Source organism: Leiobunum rupestre, chromosome 4 (genome assembly GCF_980474605.1).
Source record: "Leiobunum rupestre chromosome 4, qqLeiRupe1.1.hap1, whole genome shotgun sequence".
NCBI lineage: Eukaryota > Metazoa > Arthropoda > Arachnida > Opiliones > Sclerosomatidae > Leiobunum > Leiobunum rupestre.
Window position 1 is genome coordinate 16,032,248 of NC_143387.1, and position 14,922 is coordinate 16,047,169.

General features: G+C 37.1%; 2 protein-coding genes across 2 annotated transcripts; both read right to left on the reverse strand.

Annotated features, from left to right (window-relative positions):
* Positions 1-7,925: 7,925 nt before the first annotated feature.
* Positions 7,926-10,825, reverse strand: LOC149946482 (uncharacterized). The gene is made up of 2 exons (XM_090170780.1): positions 10,087-10,825; positions 7,926-8,047 (listed from the first exon to the last, which is right to left on the reverse strand). The coding sequence occupies exons 1-2, from the start codon at positions 10,823-10,825 to the stop codon at positions 7,926-7,928; spliced, it is 861 nt and encodes a 286-aa protein (XP_090026906.1).
* A 130-nt stretch (positions 10,826-10,955) lies between these two features.
* Positions 10,956-11,522, reverse strand: LOC149946483 (uncharacterized). The gene has a single exon (XM_090170781.1). The coding sequence runs from the start codon at positions 11,520-11,522 to the stop codon at positions 10,956-10,958; it is 567 nt and encodes a 188-aa protein (XP_090026907.1).
* Positions 11,523-14,922: the final 3,400 nt, after the last annotated feature.

The following is a 14,922-nucleotide window of genomic DNA, read 5'->3' on the forward strand; positions in this document are numbered from 1 at the left end:
GGAACTTATTTGTGACTATTTGAGGAACTTTTTTGTGACTATTTAAGGAACTTTCATCATCTAGCATGGGAAATTTTTTGACCTTTTTTACTCAACGTTGCAGCTTGTTCAGTTTTAGCAACCAGCGTTGCATTTTTGGTAGGTTTATTGACAGTTGTTGAAACTCTTCTTGATTTCTTGGCTTTCGCAGCTTCCTTTGGTGAGGCTTCAGGTGTCTTGCCATTTTTTTTTCGTAACGGATATACCTTTACCCCCTTTCTTACAGTCTGGGCAAAACCAGTGTTTAGCTCTGGGTGGTTTGGTAATTCCTACACATTCAAAATGGAACCATTTAAAGGGACACTGTTGATTATTACAAAAAACCATAGACCCCTCTTCTCCCTTCTTACAATAACAATATAGAATTTTGGAATTTTCAAGAGAATCTAATCTATTTTGACTGATTTCTTTTAGAGTAGGCTGAGAAGTAAACCATTTACTGGTTAATTCTGGGAGAATTGCAAACTTGAAAAAAGCTGTAGCTTTTTCTTCGCAAGCTTTCCAAAATATTTCATCTAGAAATATTCGTTCAACAAAAATGTCTTTTAGAGTCCATAATACAAAATCACAAAACTGTGCTTTGCAAATTTTAATTTGCGTTTGAATCTGAAAAAAGTATTCATGGTCTCTTCGGAGTCTGAATTGTCCAGGGGAAAGTTGTTCGAGACAAGTGTTTTTTTTCTCACGTAATATTTCTAAAACTGTCATGTTTCGGGCAGTATAGGGAGATTTTACTTCGCAGATGCCATAACCACAACAATTACACGTAAGGGTACCATCTGGTGAAGCACCTAAATGTGGTAATGCCGGATCAATACATAAGCCACTCTCACCCATTATAACACCCTTGTGACTATTCCACACCTGATTAAAAGTTTTTTCATTTTTCTGACCCCATTCGGTCGCCTCATTGGAAAACTGTGCCTCTTTTGGATAGCAAATAACTTTGATTATACAGGCGCTTTTCATTTTTGAGGCGGTGATCTTACCGGACCTATATATAAACCAATCAGGACATTTAGATTGAGTCCGAGTACGCTTTTCAATTTCTTTTACCATATCAGTGGTTAGAAAAAGGTCATTGAATGCTTGACTTGATTCTCTGAGAACAGTGGGACATTCCAAATCGACGTTAGCGGCGTTGAATAAATCAGTTAAAGGGGGTACAATAAATCTCTCAAAATTATTAGGGTTAGGATAAATATAGTTCTCACAATATTTTGGCAAAATAGACAACGCAACGAAATCACCTCCATTATCATTACAACAAACGTCAAATAAACCATCAAGTTCCTCTCTGCTGGTTATTTTAGCTGCAAATCGCCTTTTAGTCTTAAACGTTTCATCAGATCTAGCACTGTTGTCGGGGCTTTCAGATAAAGTTCTAGGTGTTCCTGCCAAAGATTCCTCCAACTGTCGTTTCTTCAGCTTGGCTGAAGTGAAGTCAACGTCTTTACATGGAAGGTACGGGACTGACTTCAAATGAGTTGGGAGCCACTCATTTGCTTTGCTTGTGAACGTAATACTGTCTCTTAGTCCAACTCCTGTCTCTATGGCAAACAGTATTGCGCCTATGTGGGAGCAAGCTTCACCTAATCCTGCCATACAGGTGCAGTGGGCAGTTACAATTTCGCGAATAGGTTTAGCGAGAACCCATACTTTCAGAGCATTTTGTGACATACTCTGAGAATGATTTACCTTTAAATTTCAAAAAAATTGTAAATTTAAGGCTGGATATCCACAACTTTTAAGGAACTTGAAAACTTACTTTTAAAATTAGTAAAACATTTCCATCGTCCAAAACCTTGGGACATATTGTGTTATCAACCCAGCCGGAAGTGAAATATGTATGAGCATCTAATGCTTTATACGCTTTCATCATTGTTGGTTTAACATAATTGGTTGTTAAAACAAGATAGGTAACTATATCCATATTTGATAATTTGGCTATAAATGTATATTATACCCAAGACTTAGCCCTTGATCGAAATTGCTAAAATTATCTTCAAAGTCTTTCATTGTTAATTCATAAGGGTCTATATTTCCACAAATACATATTTTTCGCAAATACCTAATTTTATCACTCCCAGAAATGCCTTCCGCATATCCAGCACAAAATTTATCCTTGTCGTTATTTAAATTCATTTTACCATTAATAGCACCACGATTAGCGACTAGGAGATATCACAGACAATATGGGCGCCCGACGTTTTTTAAAACCGTTCCGATCCCAGATGGCGGTTTGGTCTTTACGCGGGAAATTCGAAATTGGGACTAAGCCCCGCCTCGTGAATACACACTATAGAGATTTGTGAGCATCTAAAAGCGACGTTAGAGTTACGGAACTCCCTGTAGATTCAAAGGTGAGCCATGAATTTAAGAATTAAATTTCGTATATTAGCGTTTTAATAATTATATGGTTCATTAGGCGTTAGTGGCTGTTCGATTTTATGCTTACCAGAAAGCAGTTGGCCAAGATTTGTTTCTTGATGTCAGTCAGGGAACGGTCAGTCGCTGTCTGCATCAAGAAACCGATGCAATAAATAGCATTTTAATGCCAAAATGGATAAAATTTCCACTGAGTAAAGGGAAGCCACAAAGTTGAGGTAATTATCAAATCTTCTCATAGCAGAGAAATATTAATTTAACAATGCGTATAGATTTATGGAGAAGACCAGATTTCCGGGGGGCCATTGCTGCAATAGATTGTACGCACATTGCAAATGTTGCTCCAAATTCACGAGATTCAAATTATCGTGAACATTTGTACATTAACAGGAAAGGATACCATTCCTTAAATGTGTAAGCTTTATTTATATATATAAATAATATACATGTACATTCAAAAATTTACATAGTTTTTAGGTTTGCGATTGTGATTTGGTAATTTTGAATGTCAAAGCCAAGTTTCCTGGGAGTACTCATGATGCCCACATATACAAGGCATCAATGGTTTCAAGATATCTTTGAAAAAGTTACCCAGCAACCAAGAACTCTAGAGATCATTCCTAAGGTAAGTTTTGGGTATTAACTTCTCAATATAGTGGAAAGTATGAGGGTGTATAGGTAACAGAAAAACAACTATTTTCTTTTCAAAACTTTATTTATGAAATTGTAAAAGATTCTTCAAAATAAAAAATTTGAATTTTTCACTTACTTTGTTTTAAAACTAAGCATATGAAACTGAAATAGTTTTTACAATACAAATTCTCCTTTGAGAACTAGCTATATGGCACCAAGTTTCCAACTGATCTTCCATTTTCTTAGTGTGCTTATCAAGATTTGAATTTATTTTCTCAAGAAATTGTTGAGCCCTCGCATATGGCCCTGTTGCCTTTGTTGGTTGCGACCTTTAAACGGTTTAAGCCAAATTATCTTTTCCAAATTTTAAATATTTTTAAAGTAAATGATTTTCTACTTACCTCGTGCAGCTGGAGAAATATTTTTACCTTGGGAGTGATTAGAACTCACAGACGCTACTGGTGAACTATGATTAAATCTTGGAGATCTGCGGGTATGGGAGCCAGTGGGAGAAGAATGGGCGATAGTGACTGAATATGGAAGAGCCATTGTTGAAGAAGCTGCGGGACTTTGATCTAAAGTAGCCAATGCCGCATCCATTTTCTTCAATTATCTGTTGTTAAAACCAAGAAATGTTAGCATGAAATGTATTCATGAAATAATACTTACCCCAAAACCAGCTTCTGGTACTTCATAGTGGCCAAATGTACCCCCTAGGCCGCTCAATAAACGAGAGCTGCCCAGCATTTGCTCGACCTTCCTCAGTTGTCTTAGTTCTAGTTTGGGAAGTTCCAGTCAGCCAAACTCTGGAATATTTATGTATAAGTAATAGAAGTAACAGTATTTCTATTCCAAAAAAATTACTGCACCTCCAGTACGGTCCACCACAAGCATTAAGCCTTTGGACAAGACTAATCCACATCGCGGTGTACTGTACGCCTCGTTTGTACAGTTTGCATCAAACTTACGGCTAACGAAACGTTCATTAGCCTCGATGTATTGTAAAATTAAAACCTTTAGATTTCCGCAGAATTTTGCGGCGCGACTCAATGTTATTTAAAAAAAAACTACCAACGAAGAAAAAAAATTACAACTGCGAAAACGTAAACAAACGCAAAAATATTACAGCAGCCGACATAAATAAATAAGTGCGATTCTTATTGGATGATTAGAGGGGCGCGTCACCGGATGTTGACGTCACAACTCGCCTGGCGGTATTTTCGTTTTTACGACATTTCTGATAGCGACAGGGGGACAAGAATAGGGTTCCAAGCGAATGTCTTTATCTCGAATGTCGGTATGGCGAAGTGATAAGGCGTAATCGTTATGTCGTAACCGAGACAAGAATAGGCCTCCAGGAACGAGCTTTCTAAGAGGCAAAGGCTCAAAAAAATTATTTTTTCAACGTATTACCCAAAGACTATATAAGCTACCGCTACATAGACTGGAATCTTAATGCTTTAGAAAGGTTGACAATTTTTCCGTAGCGCCACCAAGTATTCGCTTAAGTAACTAAAATAACTGTATTCTCTCGCCATCTGTGTGTTGCTTTTGGAACCCGAAAATGGCGGTAAAATTTAAATGGATTTGATTGGAAAAGCAGAATTTTAGTTTTGTAGGTAACCATTACCTATATAAACCCAATTTCGAGGTATTTTAGGTTTTTTTTGTTTATTTTTAAATAATTACTTCCAAAAATTCACGAAAGTTATCTTATTTATTTTATCTATTTAATTCAAATTTGGTAGTTAAGGAAAAAGGATGTTTCACAAATTTTCATATATTTTAAATCTTCTCACACATCTTTTCGCTTAGCAACCTAAATGAGACACTTTAAGCAATTTTTTATCAAATGACTTCCCTTTCTTCTTCTAATTTTTTACCCGCTCATCTGCAATATCCCAGTTTATAAAAATAACTGCATAGAAAATTCGCATTTTTAAATAAACACTAACTATTTTGGTTTTAAAACCAGAACAAATTCAATATCTTGAGTTTCATTAATCATTTTTGATAAAATGTTATCTTCCTGCATTTTATCATTAAAAACCACAATGAATATTTTCTCAATTTGTAACATAAATGTTGTTACCACATCTGATGGAGAAACTAAACCCCCAAAGTCCCCCTTTTTATTATCATACGCTTCTCAATGTGTAAATGTCTGGTTTTGATTTTCTAGGAATTCCGATTCAGTAAAAAAGCGACAAATTGTTTTATCGCTTTCGCAAGTATGTGAATTTCTAACTTTCCTAATAACGCTGCCAGTGACATACGATAACGTATTCATGTCTATTGTATTACCAAAGGCTGCTGCCACACAACTCGCGTCTATTTCTTTTAGCCCTGAGACTCTCTTCTTTTTGGCACTGGCAGTATGCACCGAAGGGGCATCTACTTCAGAGATGTCATTTGCGGTATTTTCTCCAGAGGATGGTTTATTTTTAAGTGATTTTAATGTTAGTAAAATTTCACTAAAATCAGATTCGCAGTTTCGTCCATCACTCCCAATCAAAAATGACTGTGTCAACAGTTGCTTGAACGCGTCACGGAACTGCATTGCATTCGGATTTCTTCGGTTGCCTCCTTTTTGACGAATTGTGCAAAAGAAATTTTCCAGGGGATCCTGATTAAATCTCCTTGTGAAAAGAAAATTTGCACCTTCCGAATAAAGATCTTTCCATAATGCTTTAATGGAGGCAAGTGACAGTAGCCATCCATCAACACAAAATATTATGATATTTTGTAGCGGTAGCTTATATAGTCTTTGGTATTACCCTAGACAACAATGACTTGAATTCTAGAGGAGATTATATAAAGTTATTGGGATAGAAGAACAAGTAGAAATAGATAGAACAGCTTTGGAGGGTGTTAGAAGGGTAGCGGCAACAGAAGGTGGAGGGGTAGATTCAGAAACCAGTGACATAGTTGTTGTTCCCATGAAGTTTCTCTAGTATGTAACTGGAGTGGCAGAAATGGGAAAATTACATTCAAAGATAAGCAATTAAAGCATGTCATAATAGGTATAATTGATTTAGTAAAATATTTATACGTTGAACCCATTGATTTAAGTTATTTATATTTAGATGCGGTTTTCTACGAACTTGAAAGTGGTGAAAGATATACATGTAGAAAGTGACCATAAGCATGTGGTTCAAGCACGCTAAAGACCGATAATGTGGGCGATTTAAAAGAAATTTAAAAGCTCAAAAATCTAACGCCAAAGTGAATGAGAACGATTTGGAAGTGGAATGACGTCGCTGAAAGCGTAAAGACTTTTATATTGCATTTTAAAAATGTTGAAGTGTATGGATCGTTAAAGTACAATCTAGTCTAGCTTATTGTTATTCAGATTTTTTTAAAGAAATCTCAGAAGTATGAGCTATGAAAATACAATTTTTGGTGCTAAATATATAACGCCTCAAGAACATAACATGTGATAATTTAAGTTCTGAACTTGAAAGTTTTTGTGGTACCGTAATTGAAAATTTTAGTGACAAAGACTCGGCCTCAATGGTTTTTAGGTATCTTCTATTTTGTGTACGAATTTTGTACAACAGGAATTGAGCATTATAGTTCCTAGTGTGTGGCCTCTATGTTATTAACACTGCAGTACAAATAGTGAAAGTTAATGAATATTTAATTAACTAATGCAGTTATTATAGTGACTTAATAGAACTTTTTGTTTTAAGAAAAACTCGTGTAAGTATGAGTGTTAAAAATAATTTTTAGATGTGTAAAAATTTTATGGTCAAAGATTCTCAGCCTCAATAGTTAAGTGGCTTAGAAGTTATATATGTGTTATTTTTATATTTCAAGATTTTTGGTACAGAAATTGAATGTTATTACCTGTAATATTCGGCCTCTATTTTCATATTTTTATACGGTGACCATTTGGTGATAGAGGAACTAAAAGTTTTTTCTCTGAAGCGGCCACTTTAATATATGTGCCATGTTTGTACAAATATTGAACTTTTTATGTATTAAAACATTAAAACGTTCAATATAATGTTATGTACCGATATACCCATAAAAATAATTAGCCTCTAACCGGTTTAAGAAACATTTTTACAAGTAACTATCAGTATGAAGCTTATTGGTAGGGACAACTACTTTTTTATGGGTGGGCTTTAATGAAAGAAATCGGACCAATTAATATGCTGCCATGAAATATTTGTTGATAGACTGGATGTTTTAGAGGTGGGCCAACTGTTCAGTAATAAGTCGGGCCGACCTCGACGTTACGACTCACTGCCGACTTAAAACATGCAGTCAGCCGACGGTGAAGTTAAGACCCTTTGGCGGAATAAAAGCCGACCAAGTCGGCCCGTAAGGTTAATTGAGGAGGGGGCGTATGTTTAGAAACTCGTCGGGCCGACTGATATACAGTCTTCTGGTCGTAAAATGAGGGTTCCCTAACTGGGTTTTTTACGGGCGGGCCATCTGTCCAGTAAAAAATCAGGCCGACATCGACGTAGCGACTCCCAGCCGACGAAAACCGTACATTCGGCCGACGGTGACATTTTGACCCTTAAGCGGAATAAATGCCGACCAAGTCGGCCCGTGAGGTTAAATGACGAGGGGGCGTATGTTTAAAAACCCGTCTGGCTGACTGATATACAGTCTTCTGGTCGTAAAATAAGGGTTCCCAAGTTGGGTTTTTTTATGGGCGGGCCATCTGTCCAGTAATAAGTCAGGCCGACATCGACGTAGCGACTCCCAGCCGACGAAAACCGTACAGTCGGCCAACGGTGACACTTTGACCATTTCGCGGAAAAAAAGCCGACCGAGTCGGGGAAGGCACTTTCAGCGACGTCGGCCTGACTAATTCGTGCTACTGGGGCTGTTGTGAGTGATGGATCCCTTTAAGATTTTGATATCTTCTTTAACTGCTTTAATATCCTCAATTTGATTTTAAAAATTTCAGTTTCTTTTAGATGCAAATTTTTCAGGTACATAATCATTGTACGGCAATCTGATCTTGAAACTGAAATGGAATCAATACAACATTATCTTTTGAATCAAGACATAATAATAACAGGTATGAGACCATCATTAAAACAAAACTTCGTTTAGACTGAAATGAAATGAAGCACAAGAAAAAATCTTAAGAGACCCCCAACATTGGCCAAAAGGTATAAAGGTATATAGGAAGAGAAAGATCGCTGATAGCCAATCAGGAAATTAGAAGTGATGTAACACTCAAATTTTACATACATTCAAAACACTTAATATTAATAGTTGGGAAATATTTTAAATTCATTTTAATTCCTGTCCCCAAAGCCCTCAACATTTCGACAATAGTTAAAAGCAATAATTCACAGGCAGGATGTTTTCTCATTTTCCCTAGCAGATTTATTATAGCCCCCTTTATTTTTGTTCTTTCACTTTGAAACTAGTGTTGAAGCCCAGAATTTTACCATTAGCGCGAATAGCTATATAAGGTTTTTAAAAGTATACTTTCGGTACCATGGTACTACTTCGCGATTTTACCATTCCTAGAATTGGTCCCCTTTGTTATTTTGACTCTCTCCTCGTTTGAAGTGTTGGTGCGTGCCGAAAGTGACGATATTATTGTGCGCGAATAATATTACCCCAGCTCTCTCTCTCTATTCTTCAACACACTTTGTCTAAAAAGCCATTAAAAGACGCTCCTCGGATCGTCGTTTCCCGTAAAGAAAGTTAGCCCCCACACGTGGACGTTTGACCTTGGCCTTCAGAACCGATACCGACCTTCGGCCTTCATCCCTTCGCTTCCTATAATAGGAAACCCGAAAACTATTTAATTTTAATTTGAGAGCAATTATTCTCTACATTAAGAAATTAGCGTTGCAGTTATTGACCTTTTTCGGATAAAAACAATTGTGCTACACAAATGAAAAGTACTCAGCAAAAATTGACTGGACTAAAAATGGCGCATATAAGCATTAGTAGTTTCAAATTCAAGATATCCATGATGTAGATTTCCTATTGAAGTATCATCATATTGAAATTATAGGTGTATCTGAAACATGGCTAAAACCAGAAATACCCGATATAATTCTTAGAATACTGGGTTACTCTCATATCAGAGAAGATAGACTGGACAAACAGCGAAGGGGTCTAGTAATATATTATAAAGAAGAATTAGATCTCATTCGTAAAAATATTAAAAAGAAAATGCTAAACAACTTGATATGGATATTATCATTACTGGTATAACGTATAAAAACTCCAGTGAATTAATAACAGGCTTTATATATTTACCACCAATAGATTTTGATCATGATTATATGGATTAATTAAAATATCAAATAGATGAGATAATTGCTAAATAAAATATGGAAATGATTCTATGGGGGGACACCAATTGTGACACTTTACCGATAAGGAAATCAGCTAAAACAAGAGTTGTTAAAGACTGAGTGGATTCAAACAAATAATTGAAACCAGAGACACAAAGAAAACCAGAACAATAATAGATCACATATTTGTTAATTTCCCTGGTCGTATAATGGAAAAGAATGTATATACCATAGGTAACTCTGATCACAATTGGGTCTGCATAACTAGGAAAAAGCTAAGCTTGAAAATTAAGAAGAATATAAAATTAGTTAGAAATTACAGAAAAAGTGGGAATAATGGCTAAGAACTATTCAGACATATTTAGGGAATCAAACAAAATTATTTACTGACCATAATCTTGGACTGGATACTTTCTTTACGGCTCCATTAAGTTAGCCCCCCCCCCAAGCATGCAATTGTCAAATTATTATTATTAGTAAAAGTTGGGTGGTTGGGTTAGACCCAACCTAGCACTTCGACCAGAGGTCCATTGTGCAGCCCCAGCGATTTAAACATGGAAAAGCCCAATCTTAGAAACGAAGCGCAGGATTTGCTTCGCCGGGATGTTGGAAAGATCGCTAATTTCCAACCTATGCATACCAAGGTACTCAAACCTTTGAGCCGCATAAGAATCACAGACACAAAGGACATGAGAGGAAGTTTCCTCCTCTGCAAGGCATGCCCTGCACAAAGGACTCTCACTGATACCAATCAGATTTATATGTCTATTAAGCTGGCAGAGACCTAAAAGTAGGTTCGTAACCACCCTTATACTACTCTTAGAGAGCGAAAGCAACTCAGTTGCTCTATCCATAGAAGGCCCAGGAATAAACTCCTTGGCCTGCCTCTGACCCTCCGTCTCAAGCCAAAGCCTGAATTGCCTCTCAGTCATAGCGCCATGCACATGGCTGCGTACCAGGCCATTGGGTATTGGAATAGCAGGTTCAGCACCTAAGAACCTAGCCTCCGCACCCTCCTTGGCCAGAGTGTTGGCCATTTCATTGACATGGTGCCCCTTATGACCAGGAACCCAATATAGTTGAACCCTATTATGGGTGCCCAGTTCCGAAAGGAGATCCAAATAGCTAAGAACGAGCTTAGAAGTAATACTAAACTGATTAAGATCCTTAAGGGCAGCCTGACTGTCCGAGAAAATCTGAATAGTCTTGCCCCGATATTTCTTTTTAAGACAGAAGTCTACAGAGAAGCAGATGACTGAAATCTCAGCCTGAAAAACCGTAGCAAAAACGCCAAGGCTCTCAGAGAAGCCAAACTTCTTAGTCTGACAATAAACTCCAGCACCCACCACTGAGTGATTCTTGGAGCCATCCGTGAACCAAACAATTTCGCCCTTGGTTCCAAACACTGTGTCGCCAGACCAGTCTAAACGACTTGGAAAGTAAACAGTAAACTGCTTTTCAAAATGTATCTTTGTAGCCATGTTGTCAGAACCTATCAATAAGATCGGTAAGTGACCAGAATATTGCCGAAACTATTTGGTGTGGCTGCACTCCCAATTAGCAGGCCTCCACCAACCATTATGCAGGAATAAAGATAACCTTTGAATGCTTCTAGGAGCTCGGTGTATGCCCAAGAGCAATACAGGACCTGTAGATTCTGCACAACACAGCGCAGAGAATATCTATTGCCTCCTGCAACAAGATGGGCGAGATCCCATCCGGACCAGAAGCCTTGTAGGGCTTAAATGACTCTATAGCCCACATAAGCTTGGAGTGAGAGACAACTTGTTTGTCCACATCCCAATATAACTTTTTAGTTCTTTTGAACCGAAGAGGAAGATAATAAGAGTCATCTGTGACAGTGACTTTAGAATCTGGAAAGTAAACCTCCAACATATGGGTCAGTGTTTTCTTTCCAGAACTGGAGTAACAACCATCCTTCAACTTAATAGTATCTAGATGTTTTGTATTGTCATGTGCCATAATTTTCATTAGTTTGGCTGTAATGGGAATATCAGAGATACTCTCACAAAAATCCCCCCAGGAAACCTGTTTGGCTTCTCGGATGGCCTTATGATAGGAAGTGAGGGTCTGCTTATAGGCTGACCAATCAATCACCCGTCTTCTTAGCTCTATTAAAAAGCTGACGAGTAGTTTTGCGAAGTCTACCAATCTCATTGTTCCACCGAGGAACTAACCTTGGCTGGTTGATAGATTTTGCAAGACAGTTTTGGTGGTAGGAGTCTATTATGACTGTTGCATGTGATCAACAGCCATTTCGAGCTCCAGCACCGAGGAGAGTCTAGAGCCACATCCCCGTAAGTGAAGTTCAGTTTTTCCCTATACCTAGGCCAATTATTTGATCAAGAATAGTAGAAGGAAAGTGAGGGCGAGGCATCGATCCTAGGATCGAGGATCGAGGATCCAGGATTTTAGGGGTGAAATGGGGGTAAAATCGTTGAAAAGTCAATTTTTTAAGGTATTTCTCGCGACGATTTGCTTTTTCGTATATCAACATAATTTGTTCAGGCCAACTTGTTTATTTATCTCCGCTTATCTCGAGTGACACTTGAACGTATTTCTTATCACGTTTTATCGTACGGAATAAGTTGAAATGATGTAAATAGTGATAACCTAGGCGGAAGATAGCGCGCGTGCGTGGATTACCCGGGGCGCGGTTAATTTGAATTTAAAACACGGATTTGAGTGTTTTGACGTCATAGAATATTTGTTGTTAAAATGACGTAGAATGGAAATATTTTTTAAACTTCATTTTAATATCACTGTAGTACTTAAATATGCTTGGCACTTGCACCTATATCACGAGTATTTCTTTAAACGAATATTTCAAGTTTTAGTATGAGAAACGTATCTTTTTCAAGTATTGTAATTGTACACGTGATTCCGTATTAGGACCGGGTAAATTTCTATATACGTAACGCGATACACTTCAAAACGCGTGTTCGTAGAATGGAATTAATTTTAAACTCCATTTTAATAAATAAGATATCGAAGATAAATAATTTCAGAGTATAAAAAGGGAAAACCGTATAATAGTAAGACCATATTTAGAAAGTTCACCATTTGAATTGTATTGGAAGTGACTCCGAGGAACCTTAAAATGTAAGTAGGAATACTCAGTGATAATTCTTAACTTGTCTTAATGTATTTATTTTATAGGAATTGTTCATTTCCTGTGTCTGGTGGTAAAGGGTTAATCGTTTATGCAGATGAAACTACTGCGGTCTATTGGATTTAACTAAGGGTATCAAACTAACAGACGCGGAACTGCAAGAGCTATGGACAAAGAAAGATGCTATTGAAGCTTATTTCAATAACGAAGCTGAAACTTAATGGGTTTTCACAGGTTCTGAAACCAAACTGTTTTCGGTTCATAGATTTGCCGAACAAAAGGTTTTAGATGTTAGACAAATGTACCATGGTTATGGGGTAAACTATGGAAAACTGTTACCGACTAAAGAGGGGGTAGCTTTCGCTCAATCTTCTTGGTTGAATTTCCTCGACCAGTACGAGTCTATTCCGAAGTGTTTAAAGCAAATCAAGGAAATAAAGGAGGCGATGACTAACGTTGTAATTAAACAATTACACGAAGCTCTTAAGAAAGCGTGCAATGGCTGTCAAATTGATCATCCATCTCAACTCCAGCATGATTGTATCACGATGGATTATTCTAAGCGTGTAGATTTGCATTTTTTTAAAATAATTATGTCGGTAGATTGTGAAAATATTATTGAAATGTTTACTATTCGCTGTGAATTGTCCGAGGGGCTAACCATTCTTAGAAAGTCTGTACACCGGATTACGCTTAGTTTAGCACTGCCGATTACCCGGAGTGATCAGCCGCTCGGAATTGTCAAAAGAAATTTTAAATAATATAATGTCAATAATAATATGCAATGCTAAAAACTTGTTAAAAACTAATAAAATTGATTGCACTAATGTTCCGATTCTCATTAACCATTATGGATTTAAGCTTACAACATCCAATGAATGGGCTTGTAGCCGGGTCCACCCAATGCGGAAAGTCATTCCTGGTAGGACGGTTGATTCAATATAAGAAGACCTGCATATCCCCGCCTCCGGAGAGGATAATATGGTGTTATACCGAGTATCAGCCAAAACGATTTCAATCAATATTAGAACACACACCTTCAGTCGAGTTTCACGAATGGTTACTCGATGTTAATATATTAAACCCGCAAGTAGGAATTTAGAGATTTTAGACGATTTATTATGCGAGATATCTAATAATAAAGATGTAACTAATTTATTTATTCGTGTATCTCATCACAGAAACCCCTCCGTACTAATTTTGATGCAAAACCTTTATTATACCGGAAAAGAAATAAGAACTTTAAATTTAAACGCTAATTATCTATTTATTTTTAAATCACCACGAGATAAATCAACAATTTATCATCTCGCGAGGCAGATATCTCCAACCAAAAGCAAATACGTTATTGATGCGTTTCAACAAGCTACGTCACGGAAATTTGGGTATTTATTAGTTGACTTGAAACCTCACACCCCAGATCAGTATTTACTACGAACAGGTTTAATACCGGGTGAAGAATCAGCTGTCTTTATTCCAAAATGAAGTGTATTATAGAAGGGAATTTTTTTAGGGTTAATCGAGAGTGGATTATTAAAGAATTACCTTACGTTGTATTAGAAACTGAAGAATCGGAAGTGTTTACTTTCAAATCTCCATGCCCTTTCAAAGAGCTTTCAAAAGAAGATAAAAGACAATGCAGATGGATATCTTATAACATTTGTCATCTTCGATGGGATGACGGCGAACGTCCTTACAGAACGAGACGTGACATTTGCAATCAGATAGCGGAAAAAGCGACTTCGTTTTTCACCAAAGGTTTAGAAAAAGCTGCAGTATTATCGACACTCCTCGGTGTTCCAGTAACTAACATCGAAGATACCGGTTGTCCTAAATTATCAGAACTAGAAGACGTTGAATTAAACTGTCCTTTTCATCCCGAAACTGTTCATTGCGCGTTAAGAAAGGCTAAGAAAACCTCTTAATGGATGTCTCAAAACGAGTAAAGAAAAACATAGGCTTTCTACGTTGCCTAACATCCTCTAATCTAAATCAAAGAAAGACAACTATTAAATACGCTAGCAAGGAAGCTATATTGGCTCTCGTTGAATGTTGTATAAATATATTGCACGGAACAATCGAACTGTCAGAACGTCATCGTAAGTGGTTAAAGAAACATAGCGCGGTTATACGAAACGTGTCGAAGAAGAACCCTTTATCAAAACGACGAAAGATTCTGGTACAAAAGGGTGGTTTTCTTCCATTTTTATTAGCGCCACTGCTATCTATCGTTAGCTTAGTCGCCGGAAGTGCAATAAGCCGAGCTATAAACCGATGATGGCTCGAAAATTGCTTTTAGTACCTCAAGATATAATGGAGAGATTTAAAAACACTACACCTTCCAAAACAGAAGAAACACCTGGACTTCAAAAAGAGAAGACACTCGATGATGAAATGAAATATATTCTAGATAAAACAGATTTAAACGAATCAGATAAATTAGCA